The 18,739-nt window shown below is 40.9% G+C and overlaps 2 protein-coding genes across 2 annotated transcripts in view; both read right to left on the minus strand.

The window, feature by feature from the left end:
• Positions 1-593: 593 nt before the first annotated feature.
• tpt1 (tumor protein, translationally-controlled 1) lies at positions 594-2,910 on the minus strand. Its single transcript, XM_037686888.1, has 6 exons — positions 2,804-2,910; positions 2,196-2,269; positions 1,720-1,904; positions 1,522-1,627; positions 1,096-1,212; positions 594-1,022 (listed from the first exon to the last, which is right to left on the minus strand). Exons 1-6 carry the CDS (start codon positions 2,829-2,831, stop codon positions 1,020-1,022), a joined length of 513 nt encoding a protein of 170 aa, XP_037542816.1. The 5' UTR covers positions 2,832-2,910; the 3' UTR covers positions 594-1,019.
• Positions 2,911-3,647: 737 nt separating this feature from the next.
• Positions 3,648-18,739, minus strand: part of ranbp2 (RAN binding protein 2) — a 22,100-nt gene continuing 7,008 nt past the window's right edge. The window contains exons 15-30 of the mRNA XM_037686889.1: positions 17,768-17,899; positions 17,424-17,651; positions 17,248-17,331; positions 16,229-16,370; positions 16,048-16,142; positions 11,497-15,958; positions 10,812-10,889; positions 9,734-9,910; positions 9,198-9,278; positions 8,863-9,074; positions 7,678-7,945; positions 7,061-7,150; positions 6,823-6,977; positions 6,469-6,742; positions 6,021-6,373; positions 3,648-4,556 (exon numbers count right to left, since the gene is read on the minus strand). Coding sequence (XP_037542817.1) covers positions 4,251-4,556; positions 6,021-6,373; positions 6,469-6,742; positions 6,823-6,977; positions 7,061-7,150; positions 7,678-7,945; positions 8,863-9,074; positions 9,198-9,278; positions 9,734-9,910; positions 10,812-10,889; positions 11,497-15,958; positions 16,048-16,142; positions 16,229-16,370; positions 17,248-17,331; positions 17,424-17,651; positions 17,768-17,899 — 7,137 coding nt within the window. The 3' untranslated portion in view covers positions 3,648-4,250. The remainder of the gene's footprint in view (positions 4,557-6,020; positions 6,374-6,468; positions 6,743-6,822; positions 6,978-7,060; positions 7,151-7,677; positions 7,946-8,862; positions 9,075-9,197; positions 9,279-9,733; positions 9,911-10,811; positions 10,890-11,496; positions 15,959-16,047; positions 16,143-16,228; positions 16,371-17,247; positions 17,332-17,423; positions 17,652-17,767; positions 17,900-18,739) is intronic.

The following is an 18,739-nucleotide window of genomic DNA, read 5'->3' on the forward strand; positions in this document are numbered from 1 at the left end:
GTTTTTTTTAAAACATCAGTGAAACTTTACCCGACTCCGTTTACTGTGGTAATCTACTTATGGGTCTGAGACCCACCTCGACTCTGCTCATTTGAAGATTTATATCCACAATCAAAACTAAATGCATGTCTAGTGCTCAGTGTATTAAATTTAAATAACTTTTTCAATGATTTTTTTAAACTCCACATCTAGTTCCCCTGCAGAGTTGTACTGAGACTTAAAATATGTAAATAAAACTGCAGTTTCCTTCAACAAAAAAAAAAAAACAACTAATCATGCAAGGCCCAAACCTCCCCTGCAACTGAGATCTATGATCAATACAATATACCAGGTTAGAGAAAAATAAAATTACAAAACCAAAAGCTGCAGCAGACAAGTATGAAAACTACTTCCTAGACTTCCTGCAGATCCATTCTTCATTTTTGCTGCAAACTCAATTTACTGAGAAATTGTTCAACTCTACCCATAAAGTAGACGCTTTGTTTTTAAAAAGCTGAGAATCTATTTCTTTAGGAAAGACTAAACTTTAGGCAGCTGCATATTAGTTTAGCCAAGATGCCCACAATAAAAGCTAATAAAAAACTAAAAGCAACTTTAAAGTAGACACTTTATTTTCAAATTGAACCAAAAGTCTTTGCACTGGAGATGGACTCATTTATTGCAACCATGAACCCGAGCATGAAGGTGGTTGGGGATGTTCAACTGTATAATTTGTGTTGCTAAAATGGTATGCAAACGCAAAAAAAAATACTTTGCAGCAGCCGGAGTCACAGGTTCGATTCCCGTCCTGCCTTTTCGTTTTCATTATGAACACTGACTGGCCCAAAAGAAAAAACAAAACGGCAAAAGACGAAAAAAAAAGTTAAAAACTATTGAGTGACCAAATGACAGTTTCCTCAGTTGTGTAACAGGCCACAGTGTGGACAGGACAGTATTCGTTCAGACATGATGCAGAGCAGGTCTCCCTCAGGGTTGTTTTGGGAAGCAGCAGTCAAATGAACAGCAGATGTTGATCCAAGTTACTGTAACAAAAATACAACTTTCAGCTCCATCCTAAAAACAAAAGTTTTTCCGCTCAAAGCCACAGTTACTTACACATTTCTCAACCAGCAGACCGTCCTTGAAGAAAAGCATGTATGGTGTGATGCCATCCTCACGGTAGTCCAGCAGACCCACCATGCCCTCAGGGTTCATGGACTCTCCTGTGAAAAACTGAAGGAGAAAGAGCACAACAAATGTCAGTCATCGAGATGCTTTCAGCAGCTGGGAGTTAAAGCTGCGGAGAACGAGCGCCCTCTAGTGAACAGCTGCACAATAATACTGGAACAAAAGGGAAATTCTCCAGAAGAAAATGTATTTTTAATTCTTCCATACTTTATTTAAGAGTGTTTAAAAACATGTAGTATAACCGACACCTTAAAAAAAAAAAAAAAAAAGTGGTTAAATACTTTGCAACAACCTTTACCAGTTACTTTACATAAATGAACCCCACTATTCACAAGTTGAATTATCTTGAAGTACCTGGTAGTTCTTGATGTTTCCAATGATCCTCTTAACTTCTGGTTGGACTTCAGTCATGAAGCTGTCCACTCTGTTGGGGTTGGTCTCTTGCAGCTTGGCCTTGATGCTGGATAAGCAGAGGGATTATTCGTCACCACTCGTCATATCGAAACTACTAAATTCACAACACGAACAGGTCAACCCTTGTGAGATACTCACGCTTTAACGTAGTCTTTGACGTAAGCTATGTACTGCTTCTTGTCAAAGCCCGTCTCCTGCAGCTTGTGGTTGAGGATGATGTCCACTCCGGAGACCGAGGCCGACTCGTTGGACTCGATGGCTTCTTCGGCAGAGGCATTGGCCGATATTAAAGCGTCATCAAACCCTTCTGTCCTGGTGACGGTCTTCATGCGACAAAAAAAAAAATAGAACATTTAGACAAAAAACTTTATTGTAAGCTGCTGGTTAAGTATTCATTTTGGTTTTCACAATGTTGAATGAGTCTCTTGAGACACACCCTGAAATAGGGATGTTTACATCACGCTTTAAAAGTAGCTGCTTAAAATAGAAATGTCAATTCAGTTAAAGCAGGAGATGCTTTAGCTTTGTTAGTCAAGTCATTAGAAGTTTACCATGCCCAGAGGTGAATCTATTCGATTAATTAATCTAATAATTAGGACAGTGGAGTTTATTACCTTGCCTTCAACTTCGTAGAAAATGCCACTTTCTGACTCTTTAACTTTGAAGGTGTCGGAGAACATCTCATCGTCTGCAGGAACAAAAAACCAAGACAAAAACTTCATCTGGGTGTGCCCGAAATCAAATAACAGGTCGTGTAAACGGAGTGTAACTGGGTAGCAAATTATTAACTCAATCTTCATGTCTAATGTTGAGATTAGCCACAGAAGACGGAGCCGTATGACAATTTAAACTTTAAAAAGGAAGAAAAATCTGTTGGCAGCTCACAGCTACATCGATTGAGAGGCCACAATCATTTAAAATAAATGTGTGCGACACGGTCCAAGGTTCAGTTGACCAGCAAACAGTTTGACACACGATTCTTTAAAGCTTTAACATAACTTTTTATAAAGTTGCATGTGATTAAAGCTAAACGCGGCATGAGAACATGCTAGCATGTGGCTAACCCTCAGAAGAATCAGCGCTAACTTCTCAACCACCATAAACACGAGTTAGCCTGCTGCTACTTTGGCTAACTCTGCCCTAAAAACAGCGAACAAAACCGGCTTAGCGACGTCAACTCTGCTCAGACACGTAAAAACCCCCTCCAAAATAGACTGCTTACTGCTGATGAGGCACTTGTAGATGATCATTTTGCTGCTTAGGTGTTAAATCTTCCCGAGACAGAGAGCAGGCCAACCGCCCTAACAGCACGGCAGAGGAAAAAAGACCGAGGAGGCCGCGAGACGCCGCATTTTACGTCCGGATGACGTCATCGTGAGTCGCCCGCGTGTCTGCTCTCTGCTGCCGCTGTGGCCAAAAGTAGTACTGCAGCAGAAACTGTCGCATAAAATAAAGGAAAAAAATAAACATACGATATCCGTTCATTACGCATTTACTGGTATTTATGTAATTTTAATTTTTTACATGACCTGTATTTTTAAAAAAGCCTTTTTGACAACTGAACTGTTTATTAAATTTGAAATGCCAAAAATCAAGAATAAATTCGGGTTTTTTTTGGGGAAAAGGATGAGATTAAATTGTGAGTAAAATGGTGTATTAATGTTTGCTCAGATAAATTTGCAGGATAAACTCAAGTGAATAAACGAGTGCACATTTTTATTCTACTTTATGTTCAGTTTTGTTGCAGCTTGTCCAAACACTAGTAAACATTTAGTGAATGCCTGAAAATCTTGGAACTGTGCAAAATCAAACTAAGACCATGTGGTTGTTAAAGAATAAAATACATTTATTGCTTTCAATTTTAATCACAGTGAAGTATTCAAGAGTAAGGTTCTGACAGCATTTCATGTTACTAGGTTTTGGCCACTGCAACCTAGAATGTGCGATAAAAACAAACAAAAAAAACCTACCACATTTAATGTCAAGCAATTTTATTTCTTGATTATTAACATGTTTTGGTACAAGTACCAAATTAACTTTAACAGTGACAATCTCAATCTATACATGAAATGAATCCTCTTTGTAAAACCAAATGTATCCTCTTTCAAACAGCAATACCGTGTGTGTGGGGGGGAAGAAATCGGTCCATGTGGTCAATTATTAAGTCCAGTTACCGGCACTGTGAAATCAAGGTACAGGGGAAAAACGAGAAGTCCTACAGTAAAAAAATAAACAAAAGGTAGGGGTGTAGTTACAAAGCAGTATGTGTAATCAAATGAACAGGATTGCTTTTTAACTATATTAAGACTCATTTAAAAAGAAAATAAGGTGGGTCTTATAAAGAGGATGGGTGCATTTAAAGGGAGTACAAGCAAAATAACAAAAAAAAATATTAAATCCATGTACAAATATACACACAAAGTAAACTAAAGATAAAAATGCAAGCAAAAGTAGCATTTGCTCTAAAAGTCTCCCATGGAGATTGCCACGCTGTTTCCCAATTCCATTTTATAGGACACATTTCACTGATGGGGGACCTGCAGCCATATGATCAGAGCAAAACAACTAAAGATTTTATTTCAGGAGGAGGATGTGTACTGCACAGGGAACACAGTTACTCCAACTCTTCACCTTTAATTTAATCTAAACTAAGTTGTAAACCCTAAGAATTACAGCTGTCCACAGTCTGTGATGACCAGCCTCTTTGTGGGAGGGCCTCCCTTTGTGCCCAGCTGTCCCATCTTCTGTACTACATCCATACCGTCCCGAACCCAGCCAAACGCAACGTGTTTGAAGTCCAGATGTTCAGCTTTCTTCAGGGTTATGAAAAACTGCGAGTTGTTGGTGTCCCGTCCACGATTAGCCATCGACAGGATGCCCGGGCCCGTGTGCTGAACATCAAAGTTTTCATCTTCAAACATGCCGCCGTAGATGGACTTGCCACCTGTGCCGTCACTGTTGGTGATGTCACCGCCCTGAAACAGAAAAAAGTAACAAGACAATGTTAGATCGGTGAATAATTTCACTGAAATGAGCTTTTCTTTGATCTTGAACTAGAAAACTTTGCAGCACTACTTGCTGTAATGTTGAGTAAATTCAAAAAACTTCAAGACAAAAACAACTGGACTTTATTTGTAACAGAAGATGTTTCGCTTCTCATACGAGAAGCTTTCTCAATTCAAAGAACAGGAAGTGTGGGGTTCGAGTTATAAAGCTGAGGTACATACATACTACATACATGCATACATACATACATACATAAATACATATGCAGATTGACCTATTATGACAGAGCTTTAGGGCCATGATAAAAAAAAGTCATAAAATTACGAGAATAAAGTTGTAGAACTACAGTACAAGAATAAAGTCAAATAAAGTCTTAATATTATGAGAATAAAGTCTAAAAAATAAATACTTTTTGTTTCAACAGCTGTCTTTAATATTTTTTCCCCCCACAAGTCGGATCCACGACGCGACCTGTCAATCAATTCAGTGGGCGTGTCGGCAAATGACCAGTCCGAAGCTAAATGAGTCAGAATATTATCCAAACTCCGACATGATAAAGCAGGTTTACCGCATTTTAACTGTGGTAAAATAAAGAATGTTTGTTAAACTTTATTGTTATTGATGCTCTTACTCAAAATGTGTTGCAATACTGCCAGCTACTGTTGTGTCTTTGTATGCTGCTTCTGGGATGCGTGATGTCATTACGCCGTGACTTTAATTTTTGTTTCCGTTTGAAAACGGCGCTCAGCCAGAGAAACTGTAATCCGTTAGCACAACAGCATCAGATTATTATCAGTACTTTGAACCTGCTTACAGTAAAGTGGTACGTTCCAGCACTCTGCTGGTAAGGAGCATTTAGCTTCGGATTGGTCATTTGCCGACACGCCTACTGAATTGATTGACAGGTCGCATTGTGGATCTGACTCGTGGAAAAAAAAAAAAATTAACAACAGCTGTTAAAAAAAAAAAAAAAAAAAAGTCTCGTATGACTTTATTCTCGTAATTCTACGACTATTCTTGTAATTTTATGGCATTTAATTTGTTTTTCCTTAGCGTGGCCCTAAAGCTCTGCCGCAGACCTATCACACCTCACAGTAGTAGTTTGCTAAGGTCTTTGTTACTCTAATTCACAGATGGGCCACATTCCTGATCGGTGTGAAACTGGCTGGGTATCGGTCCAAAAGCTGCATTATAAGTTTTTGAAAGTTGAACTCTGACACCTCCTCCTCGGTTTAAAGATGGTTTCTCTCTGTTTAAAGATGGTTTCTCTCTTTTTACATAAATTGCTTCCTTCAGCCCCCCTCTCAAACCATCTGTCTTCTCGTGAATGTTGTAATGTCGAGTACAGCCAATTCAGGTCATGAATACCTTCGCTGAATCTAAACTTGTGCGGCCAAGAAAAAAAAACCTCTTGAAACGCACAATTCCCTTACCTGACACATAAAATCTGGTATGACCCTGTGGAAGATGGAGTCCCGCAGTCCGAAGCCTTTCTCTCCAGTGCAGAGAGCCCTGAAGTTCTCTGCAGTTTTGGGGACAACGTTAGAGAAAAGCTCTACAGTGATGGTGCCCAGAGGCTGGCCGTCAGCAGCCACTGTGAGGAACACCCGAGGGTTAGTCTCTTTAGAGTGCTCTTGGACTCTGGACATCTGCGACAAGACACCTGAACCGTCCTCGCTGGTTTGGCCCATACGAATTTGACATTCACAGAAGGTTTTCTTGAAGGATTCAGCGATTTCTGGAGTTTTGAACTTGGCTGCCAGCTGCTCCACAATACCTTCACCATCTAAGAAAAAATAAGAATAAATAGAATGAGGAAAAACAATATGTCAGCCTGAACCTGCATGGAAACACAAGCAGAGCAGAAATGAGTTTGTGTACCTGAGTAGTCTGTGGCGGTCCAGACCAGTGCACTATCCATGGCATTCATGGGTTTAATCTTCATGGACGGGGAGATGGTGTGGTTGGCACAAACCTTCATGACCTGGTCTCTTCTCATCAGGATTCGATAAAAATGTTTGGTTGGGTGGAAGAGGATCTTGATGTCGCCTGTGCCGCGTTCCTTCCATTGGTCAAGGTCGCGGTCCCATCGGTACAGCTTGGCTCGCTTCTTAAACAGGATTTCCTCGTCCTCCTCTCCAGACTTTGTCTCCACCTGAGAGGCACACAACACTCAAAGATGAAGATTTGTCCCTTTAGTCATTCAATAATTTAATAAAGAACAAGAACAAGTACCTCAGGTAGAGAAACAATAGGCTCAAAGTGAATGTCCACGTTTTTAGGAGCTTCCTCTTCATCACTTCCCTCCTTGTCGGCATCGCTTTTAGCCTCAGAGGACCCAGAAGCTCCAAAAACCACTGCACCAGCATTTACCCACGAGAAATTATCATCTACGTCAGGAGAAAAATCAGAGCATACAATCATTATAACATATATTAATGTAAAAACTAGACATGCGATGCTAAAAACCAACCTTGTGTTCCAAATGTAAACCCCTCCGTGTTTTTAGCCAAGTCAGCAAAAGAAAATCCTCCAAGAGAACTGAAGCCAAAGGCAGAAGAGTCTGCAACAATAAAAAGTTATTAAACACTGAATAGTTTTCTGCTTTCAGTTTTGTATAAAGCAGGAAATCAGCTCAACAGCAACATGAGCGAAGCTGAAATGTATTTTTTTTTTAAAAAGAGCTCAGTAAGTATAGAAGATCGAGATGATTCAGTGGCACAATCACTATTTGTATTTTTACAACAACATAAAAATCTGTTCATAAAACACCAATAAAGTTTTCGAAACAAGTCAGGTGTTCGGCTCTTTTTAACAATAAATAAATAAATAAATAAAAACACCTCAGGAAAAAATAAATCCACAAAAACATCAGAACAATATCAAGTACAATGTTTTGCCAAATTTTATTCCAAAAGTTACTGTAAGTATTGTTTTTATGTTAGTTTTCCAACTGCTTTAAAATTTCCATCAGGCCCCTGGAGATAATTTTTGCTGAGATGGTTCTTTTTTTTTTTGTTAAACACATTATTCGAAGCTTTGCAGACCAAATGTGACGTATAAATTCTGACTGTTAAACGGCCTCGGTACCTTGCCCGGTTGTTGTAGTAGATGAAGCAGCAGCGTCCGTCTCCGTTTTAGTCTTCGGTTCTGGACTCTTCTTAGTTGACAGGTCGATGGGGAAACTGCTGCTGGGAGTTTCACTCAGAGTCTCTGCTGGCTTGTCTGAGGTTTGTTCATCTGATGTAGACCTGATACCTGAAGCCTCCGCACTGCTGGATGACGGGGCTGAGGTCGGTTCTTCTGAGGGGCTTGCAGGACTGCTAGAGTCCGGTTCAGCTCCTTTTAACTGAGCAACCTGTAACAAATTCGACCCACGTTATTCATCGACTGCATGAACGTATTCTTCTCCACGTTACTTGTGTAAAATCTGTCTATTCCTCAAAAACAAATAAAATGAGGAACAGCTGAGATAAAGCCATTTTTTGCTGCTACAACAGTTTTCACGACCCCGACGTGGTGAAAGACCAAACCTCTGAGGGTCCGCTGTAGTATGTGGCACCAAGCTGTCAACTGCAAACACCAAATGATTTCGGTTGCAAAGGGATCAGATTTGTTTTAACACATCCACCTGAAGTAGGTTGTGATCTGGAGAATTGCATCAGGAAAATTGTTGGTTGATATTTGTTAAAGTTGCCTAAATACTTAAACTCAACATAAACCTAAAAAAAAGAGATTGTTGAGTTGCATCTTTAATTTCCTGCTCACAGTCAGTTGCTAATATGGTGAAAATGTAATGTCATTCATCAGTGGTCATATTGTTATGGCTCACCAATGTTTAATGCAACAGGTTATCTTGTGCTATAAAATTAGGAAAAATTGTTCAACCCATCTCAAATGTTAAAGATGAGTGTATTTTAGTTTACTCACAAACTTAAGTTATTTGGAAACACGAGGTCCACTCCCTTTTTGTTAAGATTATTCGCTCAGTTCATATTTTTATAGAATTTTAACTCCGACCACAAATATCAGTATTAGAACAGACCTTCTCGAATCTCTGAGGCTTAAAAACAAAAATGTTACAAACATCTATTTTGCATATTTATGAGTTGACCCTAAATATTGTACTCGTACCGCACACATCTTGCAGTATGTTGCGTATAACAGTCCCAACAAATAGTTGCTAATAAACATTATGCAACCTGTTCGTAGATGATATCTGCTTTCATAAGTTTGAGTTGAGCTCAGCGCTGACTCAGACAGCGGAGTTCATACCAGGTCTTGGTGTGCTTTGCAGACCTCCGTCTCAAAGTCTTCAGGCTTGTCACCGTCAGGGTCACTGTCCATGGTGCTCAGGCCACAGAAGAACGTGGGTGGAAGCTGGAGACTTTTTGCCTTCTCCTCCTCCTCTGGTGTTGGTTTCTTCTCCCACACAACCTGACAGTCTGACTCTGAGAGCAGAGCACAAGCTTCGTGCGAGGAAACAACTGGAACATAAAAGACCATCATGTTTAAAATTAGTCTGGGTTTTTTGAGCCACATATTTAAAACCAAAAACTTCTAATTGATGCGTTTAATGTAGGTGAAATAACAGGTTGTTTTACACTTACCCTCACTACAAGCTGCAGCCTCATGAGGATCAGGGTACAGTTTTCCATTCAAGGCTCTCACTGCCGACTCATAGTCCTCATCTAGAAATAAAAACAACTATAAATTTCACCTTTTAACCTCACTTTAAAAGACAAATCTTTTCAAGTATAAACTTTGTTCTATGGCAATACTTAAAATACAGTGCATTTCAATTGACTGAAGACATTACGTTTATTGTAAAGATTAGCATTGTCACTCATAAGTCAAATGGCAACAGATTTTTATTAAATAAATAATTGCACATGGCAAATATGTCACGTTCATAACCAAGGATGGTTTAAAAAGGTTTCTGTAAATACTGGAAAAATTAAACTGTGGAATAAATGATATTTTTTGTTTTCACAAGGTGGATACAGATTGTGTTAAATATGCCAAAATGTTAATAAAATTGAAAGTATACAACTGATTAATGTGACATGTTCAAGTCAGGTGCTTAAGGAGCTCAATAACTGTAGTTCCAATCAACTAGATCCATCATTTCTTGTTAGTTCCTCACCATCTGTTTCATCGTTGCTGGTGTAGCCTGGCTCGTTCTTGTAGCAGAAGAAGGTGAGAGGCAGCAGGAGCTTTCTGGCTAAAGCTGCCTGTTCAGCAGTGGGCTCCTTGACATAAACAATCTCCACATCAGAGCTCTCATCTGACCCCGGGCTGCCTCCTGCTGCCTGAAGGGGGGCTGTGATGGAGAAAACAATGAAAGCAGAACATATTAAAACTGGATACCTCTTGGAAGTACGAAAAATCAATTTGATTTGTTATCTTGAAGTGTTAGATACACTCTCACACACAAAACAAATCTCATGCACAACAATAAATGGCATGCATGAGATTTACAAAAGTGAGGAACAACTTGTAATAAAACAGCATTTTTTTGCTGTTTGTTTTTAGTGGAGCAACACTAACCTTCCTAAATACTTGAGATTTAGCCCCAACTAACCTCTGCTGATGTGCAGATCAGTGGCAAATGTCTTCCAGGGAAGGGAATTACATTTCATGCCGTTGCTACACTTCCAGGGCTAAAAATGGCACGTGTGACGTTTGCACAGTGCATGGCTCGATGAAGGAACATCCTCTGCTCTCAGCTCACCTTTCAGAAGGCACCCAGTTCATACGGATGATGCTGATAGAACTGGTTTACCATTAAAATTAAGATAAATAAACATTTGCCCTAGAGATTAAAAGGTTTGGAACCATTAAGGTAAACTACCACCATGATACTAGCAAACAAACAAACAAAAAAATTTAAATGCAAATACCAAAGCAATAAAAAAAAAAAAAAACTATTTTTCTTTTTCTACATTGTCTTCCAAGAAGTTTGCAACTTTACACACCTTCCATCATCACTCCCTTTAAACTGCAGCTAAAAAAAACACACATTTATGTTTATATACAGTAGTTTTGTTAATAATTTGTTTATGCACATTGTTACATAAGTGCTACAACAAACAACATGCAACACATTAGCTTCCGTTTTCTTTCCCCACTCCGTGCATCCAGGTTATTGTTTTTCTAGTAGCAGTAGGGTCAGCCAGGTGACAGCTGAGAGGTGTTAACACACACTGCATTAATTAGAGTACCTGGGGTTTCAAATTGGCCGGTGGATGTGTTGGTCCAAAAAGCCATTGGGTTATCTTTGAAAAGCCTAAAATCCAGCCCTGAAGGATGATGGGTATTCAGGCGAAGAGAAACTAATTATGAGGCTGGTATAATAAAAATAACGCCACCACTGCTCAAACGTAAAATATATGTTCTGTTTTAACGGAGTTCAAGTACTGATTTGTAATGAATGCCTAAGAGTTCAGTACATCCATATTAGTTGGTCACATTTTAAACTATGAATATACACCTCATGTATTAGCACATTTAACTGGCTACACAGACAGGAAATGGAAACTGATTTTATGGCAAATTCTGCCCAGATATCCTGATGCATGATCAATAACTCCAAAAAAGTTAAGTCAGGTCCTCTGGACGGGCTCAAAAAACAAACAAAAAAAAACGTAGAAACGTTTCGCCTTTCATCTGAAAGACTTCTTCAGTCTGAAAGATAAAACGTTTCTATAATTTTTTTGCTTTTTGAACTCGCCCTGAGGAACCAACTTAACTTTTTTAGATTCTGCCCAGATAATTTGGTGAGGAGTTGGTGCCAAATACAATCATTGAACAATGAGATGCAGATGGAACAAGATAGACCATAAAATGTCCACAATTTTTTTCATATTCAGTGAAAATAAAAATATTTAATGTGAAATCTTTTATTACCTGTGCTCATCTTGAATGCAGGAGCAGCAGATGTGTGCTTTACTGAACTTTCAGCCTCTGCGGTTTTCAAACCTGATGCAGATGTTGGAGTTTCTGAGAGAGTTCTTTGAGTCCCAAAAATCTTCTGGAGGCTATCGGTGCCAAAGACAAACTTGGGGGGCGACACTACAGCCTTTAAAGGATTAATTGGGCTCGGAGATCCTGCTGCACTGGGTCCAACATCAGAAGGTGGCTCTGATCGTTCTCTGGTCGTTTCCTCTAGAACAGCGATTGCTGCTGCCCCACAAACAGCGGTGGCCGTGCTTTCAGGTGCTGCTGCTGCGCTGTCTTGTGGTGCAGCAGTTCGTAACGTCACAGGAGTCATCAGTTCCCCCTTCTCTTGTGCCACCTTGGCCTCTTCAAAGACCTGTTTAAACGTGTTCGCCGTTTCCTGCAGTTTGAACCTCACAGCCAGCTGCTCCATTTTACCTTCTCCTTCCTCTGCAAAGTCCAAGGCGCTCCAGACCCAGGCCTTCTCGGTCCCCTTCATGGGTTCCAGCTTCATCATCTCCGTGATCCAGTGGTTAGAACAGATCTTCAGTACCTGGTCTCTCCTCATGATCAGCCTGACTCGTTTAGTGCTGTAATTCTGTAAGACTTTTAAGTCTCCGATGCCCCTTTCTTTCCATTGTTTCACTTCTTTGTCGTAGCGATACAGTTTGGCTCTGTAGCTGAAAACCACCTGCTCATTCTCCTCTCCTGTAGAGATCTCAACCAAATCAGGCAAAGGGACCACAGGTTCAAAGTACTGACCATCCCGTTCTTCGTCCTGAGTGTTATCCTGCTCCTCATCTGTACCCACTGAGACTCTGCTCAGGTTGAGTTTTGCAGGAGACTTGGAAGGGCTGATGCCAGGCTGAAAACTAAAGCTAAAGCCCCCAGTAGATTCTCCAAAGCGGAAAAGGTTCTTTCTTAAGGGACTGCTGGAAACAGGGGTAGCATAAACCGATGAATCAGCAGTATCGTCTATAGCTCCTTCTCTTAAGTCATAGTTGTCCCACTCCAAGGAAGGACCGGTGGTTTCACCATGAGGCTTGATGGCAAGACCTGAAACATCACCGGAGGTTGTAACGTCTCCCTGAGTGTCGTCATCTTTGATCTTCGTTTTGTCATCTGTCAAAAACAATTTCAAGTCTTTCAAACCGGACTTCATTTCCTCCGCTTTCTTAATGAGGTGTGCTGTTCTGCCAGTGTCTACCAGTTTGTGGGGGGTTTGCAGGGGAATATCTAAGAGAAGCCGCTGGCACTCTTCAAACTTCTGCTTAAACTCTTCAGCGAGCTCTGTAGTTTTAAATTTGGCAGCCAGCTGTTCAAGCTTAGCGTCTCCATCAGAGAAGTCATTGGCCATCCAAATCCATGCTTTGTCTGAACCTGCCAGGGGCTTAAGGTTCATGGTGGTGGTGATCCAGTGGTTGGCACAAACCTTCAGAACTTGTTCTCGTCTCATCAGTACCCTTAGTCGCCCGTTGGTGTCATTCTTTAGGAATTTGAGAGTTCCCACACCACGTTCTTTCCACTGACTGGTGGCGGTGTCAAATCTGAAGAGTTTGACGCGCTGCGAGTACAGAACCTGTTCATCTTCCTCACCAGTTACAAGGTCCACCTTCTCAGGAATCTGGACCACTGGTTCAAACTGGATATCATCATGATCCTCTGTTTTATACATCCCATCATCTTCCTGATTCTTGGAGGTTTCTGCCTTGGTGGGGGTTTCCTGTAGTGATGAGAACACCTGTTCTCCAGCCCCAGAGAAACCTTTGAAATCAGGATCTTTTGTGCCAAACTGGAAGCTCCCTCCAGAGGATTTTGCCAAGTCTGCAAAGCTGAATGCATTACCTTTCCCAGCAATTAATGGATTCTCTTCTTTTTCTGGTTGGATCGCAGAAGATACAGTCACATTTTCTTTCTCTTTATGTTTGTCAGCGATGGTTTTAAGGAGACTAGAGGCCGACCCTGATGGTGTTTGATCATCGGATGAAGCCGAGTCTTTTGTTGTGTCCTGAATGCCAAACTTGAAGTCACCAGCTGGAATGGGCATTGAGAAAGAGAAGCCTGCAGAACTTGTGGTGGTAGTAGGTGCAGCCTGAGGAGTTTCAAGCTTGAAAGAAGCATCTGAGTTTTTGTTTTCACCAAACTGAAAAGTGCTGCCACTTCCAAAAGGCACCGTGAATGCAGTTACAGAAGGTTGGCTTGATGCGCTCTTGGTTCCAAAGGAAAAACTGAAGGCAGAGGAAGCAGAACTGCTTGTGCTTTTAACATTAGGATTTGGAGCCTGACAGGCCACACATTTGTCAGTAGAGGCTTTGTTTCTGACAAGACAAGTGTCACAGTTCCATTCTCCTTCCTTCATGGCAAACATGGCTGCTAAAGAGGGAGTTTCGTGTGGAGCATGGCAGGAAATGCATTCGGTAGCAGATGCTTTATTTCTGACCAGGCAGGCATTGCAATCCCACTGATCGTCTTTATTAGCAAACTCAGACCCAAATGCTGACACTGCTGGCATACTTGATGCTACTGGAGCCCCACCGGTAGATTTTGCTGCAGGGTTTAGACTTTGACAGGCAACACATTTGTCAGCAGATTCTTCGTTTCTCACTTCACATACCTCACAATCCCACTGTCCAGGCTTCTTACTGAACTGTGCACCAAATCCAGAGTCACTGACAGACACAGAAGGCTGTGCTGCAGGTGCAACTGCAGCAGGGGTAACTTGTGCTATCACAGATGTTTTAATTGCAGTTTTAAGAGCCTTGCATGAAATGCAACTGTCTGTGGAGGCTTCATTTTTTGCAGAACACTTGTTACAGTCCCACTGCTCTGGCTTTTTACCAAACTGTGATCCAAAGCCGAAAGAGAATGCACTGGTTTTTGTGTCTGCAGGTTTTGTGGAGCTGGTGCCAAATTTAAACGAGGATGGTATAGAGGCTCCAAAAGCACTAAATCCAGAAAATGTAGAGCCAGAACTGCTTGGCTTTGATGAATCGGTACCAAATTTGAACGTGAATGGGCTTGATTTGGTTTCCCCAGCAGCCTGAACTTCTGGTTTTGCTGAAGATTGAGGACTGGCATGTTGACAAGCCACACATTGCATATCGGTGGGTTTATTTCTTACACAGCACACAGAGCACTCCCATTCTCCTTCTTTGAGTGCAAACTGGGCTGCTAGTGACTTCGAGGCCTTGGAACTTTCCTTTTTCTCTTGTGGAGTTTGTTTTTCAGGTGATTGGGTAACAACCCTCTGGGCTTCCTCAAACTTCGATTTGAAAAGAGCAGCCTCATCTACTGTTTTGAAGCGAATGGCCAGTTGTTCCGGTTTAGGCTCTTCATCTGCATAATCAATGGCATTCCACACCCAGGATTTGTCAGAGCCAGCATTTGGTTTCAGCAGCATGTCAGCAGTGATATAGTGATTTGCACAGATTTTAAGAACTTGTTCCCGTCTCATCAAGAGACGGACCTTCCTATTAGCGTTGTGCTTCAAGATTTTAACGTTGCCAATGCCTCGTTCTTTCCACTCTTTTGTCTCCGTGTCAAATCGATACAGCTTTGCCCTGTTGCAAAAAATTTCCTCCTCCTCTTCCTCACCCGTTTTCACATCTACTTTGTCAGGAAGAGGTACAATGGGTTCAAAGTGAGGACCATCCTCATCTTCCTCACCACGTGTGCTATCAAGGTCACTCTCAGCTGGTTTATCCTGCTCCATACTCTTGCCGAGGCCAAACACTGGTTTAGTCACATCACCAAATTTAAATGGCTGCTCCACCTTTCCAAAAAAGCTTCCGGTGTTTTGTGTGGAATCAGTGAACGAGAAGCTGGAGACACTTTTATTGCCAAAGGTGAAAATGTTAGTTTGGCTGGAGGGCTGCTCCTGGGCTGGGGGCTTTTCTGGAACTGCATCAGCTTTTGAGGGAATGTCTGATGTGAGTAGCCCAAGCAAACTCTCGCTGTGCTTAGCTTGAGAAGCTGAGAAAGTAAAATCTCCATCATTGGATTTAAAATTAGAGTTAAATTTAAAAGCGGTTGAAGGTGTAGACTGGGCAGCTGGTCCTGCACCAAAACTTGATACCCTGGGAACTTCAGAAGGAGCTTGCTGGTTGAAGGAAAGCTTTCCAAAGTCCACAGACTTCCCCTCTACACTCTTTGGTGGTTGAATAGGGACTACAGCTGGCTGGGTGAAGTAACCTGGTTCAGGCAGAGACGGGTTAGTGGTTTGTTGGGAAACACTCTGGCCATAATAATCTTCACTGTACGGGGAAAGAAGGCTTGTGGCTGGTGAGTCAAATCGTAGAGGGGCGCCAAACGCTTGCTCCTGTGGAGGGTAGATGCAAGCTGGGGTTGTCTGCAATGGAGGTGTGTGAGTGGGTGGCTGGTAGGAATACATGTGCTGTTGGGGTGGCATACGGTTCACACCATACAATAAACCCTGTGTAAACAGAAGAACAAAAAATAAATACCGTTTAACAGTCTAAACAACTTTACTTCTATAAACCAGTGATAGAGGATTAGAATTACCTTGGTCGGGGTTACATTTGCTGCTGTGCGCAAAAGATACTGAGAGTTATAAGCTGGAGATTGGTTGTAATACAGAGAGGAACCTGTAGTGGCAACTTTAGAAAGAGGAAAGCAGGTAAATAAACTGTAGGCAGTATACATTTGTTGACGTTTTATATTTAGATTTATGTGAAAGACTCACCTGTTAGAGGGGCTCCATGATAGGACTGGACAGGGGTAAAAGAATCCTGCAAGCCTTCTGCCCTGTAGCCTTCCCCAAATAACTTATGATGAGGAGAACCTGCGTTCACTGAAGCGTTGTGTTTCAGATCATGAACCTCATTCTGCAAAATGGTAGCTTAATGAATAAATATAGTAACAAACAACAGTTATCTAGAGCTGACTATTGACTGAAGGCTCATCCAAATGGAGAATGATGCTAATGATGCTAACAAGCTGCTGGGAGGAGTGACCATTGCCCTGGGAGGATTTCTGCCCAACATTCAGGTGATCCTGAAGCCCAGGAAGCCAACCAAGTGCAAGTAAACGGATCAACATCTGTGGCCAGTTTTTTCAGATCTGCTATAAGACGAACCATCACAAGAGATCCTTCCCGCCCACAACCATCAACATCTAGAACAACTCTTTTATGAAACAAGGAAAATGAGCTACAACATTTAATTTCCCTCTGGGATTAATAAAGTATTTTTGAATTGAATTGAATGAAACAAACTACGACAACTAGAGACAACAAGCATGAGCTGTGATCTCAAACAACTTCAGAATAGACTCAAAAGTCCTCCTACTGCTGTACATTGCGCAGAAAAGACTGGGACGAGCAAATTTTACAAAGAAAAACGTAATCTTAGCTTAATAATATCTTGGAATTGAGATGAGGTGATTTTTCTACCAATTAACTTACATAAAAGAAGAAGAAACAGGGTAAATATAATATTTATAAAGATGGGAACATAATTTAGTTTTGAACTTGACTGACAAAAAGAGCTTGAAACACCCTTGGTGTTATGGTGGTTGTATTTGGGCCAACAGTTTACTCAACAATTTTCTTTAAAAGGTGTGAATACATGGGTTGAAATCATCTATAAAACATAGTTCTGTAGTGTTGTTACAGATAGTGGGGTGAATGGGCTTCAAAAGCAGCTGAAAAGATGGTAAAGCTCAGACAAGTCATGCAACTGAAGTGCTTAATCTAATTCTGACCTTGAGAGCTTCAACCTGCTGACAGAGCATCTGAAGGAGACTTTTCTGGTCCTCAACCCAATGAGGTGGGGTCTTTGGTGAGAGCTAAAAAAAAAATGTAATGAAACTCAGATTTATGAGCTGTGATAAACACAATGAGAAACAAATCTAAATATTATCCCATAATATGGATTCACCAGTCTTTTAGAAGGAGAAACAATGCTTTTGTTTGGAGAAGGAGTAGAAAACTTGATGTGGGAAATAGCTGCACTGATTTCTGCGGGATGAGCCGGGCTGGAGTGAGCGAGTGCTCTTTGACGCTCCATCTCTTTCTCATTCTCTTCATCCATGTCCTCCCCAGTCTCCCCGAGTTGCTGGTTTACATCATTCAGGAGGTCCACCACCTCCTCCATGGACACAGGAAGCTGGGATACAAAAATAAAGATTACAGCAACTGCAGGGTTCAAACCAAGAAGTAAAAGCATGAGGTAAAATTGCCCAAAGTGTAATTAAAATTCCAAATCAAAACATAGGAACTAACCTTATCGATATCATCTGCATTGGCATTGTAGATCTTTGACAGATAGTTCCTGAACTTTCTCAGGAAAGTTATACACTTGTCTTGGGTCTCTTCCACTCCATTGCTTGCCTCTTCTGCCAGCCGCTGATAGATCTGCAAAAAAACACAATAATTATAAAAATCATCAACATGACATTCAAAGCCTGAACCAAGTTAATATCGAATATTCTGTGAAATGTCTGCAAACTCCCAGTATATAGGACATGATGCACCTAAACAATGACAATAAAAAGCCCCTGCTGCGTCTCCTTATGTTGAAGACAGTTCATTATTGTCCAGTTTTTATATTATTGTTACTGCTCAATTAGGCATGTTTAATGGGTTTTAAACACACAAAAATACAATTTGACGAACTTTTATAGACTTCTTTACTTTTAGGCTTTTAAATAAGCACCTAAAGGTCCAGTATTTAACAGTTTGTGATGGCAGTCATCTCAAGCACTCTCCACCCACTATCAAGGAACAAGTACAACCCACGTCACAACTAAATTACATTTCAAGAATTTTTATTGCTGCAAATCAATCATTTTTGTCCAACAGAAAAGTCATTTCCCCACTTACAATATGCTGCAGAACTCTTTTTTTTTTTTTGATTGCCTTATCTTGTTAAAGTTTTTTTCTTCTTTGAAACAGAATCACCTAAACAATCCTGAAGTGAAAAGCAACACAGCTAACATCACATCACCACACACAGCTCATTTACTGCACAGCTATAAGAGCTAATCAGTGTTCTCTCAATCACTGATGGATCTGATGCAGATCAAACACGATATTCTGCTGTAAAAAAAATCTTTAGACTCTTAGATGATGCAAGTCAGACCAAAAAGACAAGATGTTTAAAAACCATGTTTACAACAACGCTGTTGAGGCTGTTTTGTAGCAATAAGTGACAGATGCACCTTTAGAGTAAAAGCAAATGGGCAAAAAAAATAA

This window comes from Nematolebias whitei, chromosome 13 (assembly GCF_014905685.2).
Source record: "Nematolebias whitei isolate Nwh7 chromosome 13, NemWhi1, whole genome shotgun sequence".
In the NCBI taxonomy this organism is placed as follows: Eukaryota; Metazoa; Chordata; class Actinopteri; order Cyprinodontiformes; family Rivulidae; genus Nematolebias; species Nematolebias whitei.

What these genes read in the sequence shown, in the direction of transcription:
- tpt1 (XM_037686888.1), bottom strand. Translation starts at nt 2,831, where the DNA reads ATGATCATCTACAAGTGCCTCATCAGCA. An exon ending in CTACAAGTGCCTCATCAGCA is followed by an intron (nt 2,270 to 2,803) that starts GTAAGCAGTCTA and finishes TTGTTCCTGCAG; the next exon opens with ACGATGAGATGTTCTCCGAC. An exon ending in GAAACATCAAGAACTACCAG is followed by an intron (nt 1,213 to 1,521) that starts GTACTTCAAGAT and finishes TTTCTCCTTCAG; the next exon opens with TTTTTCACAGGAGAGTCCAT.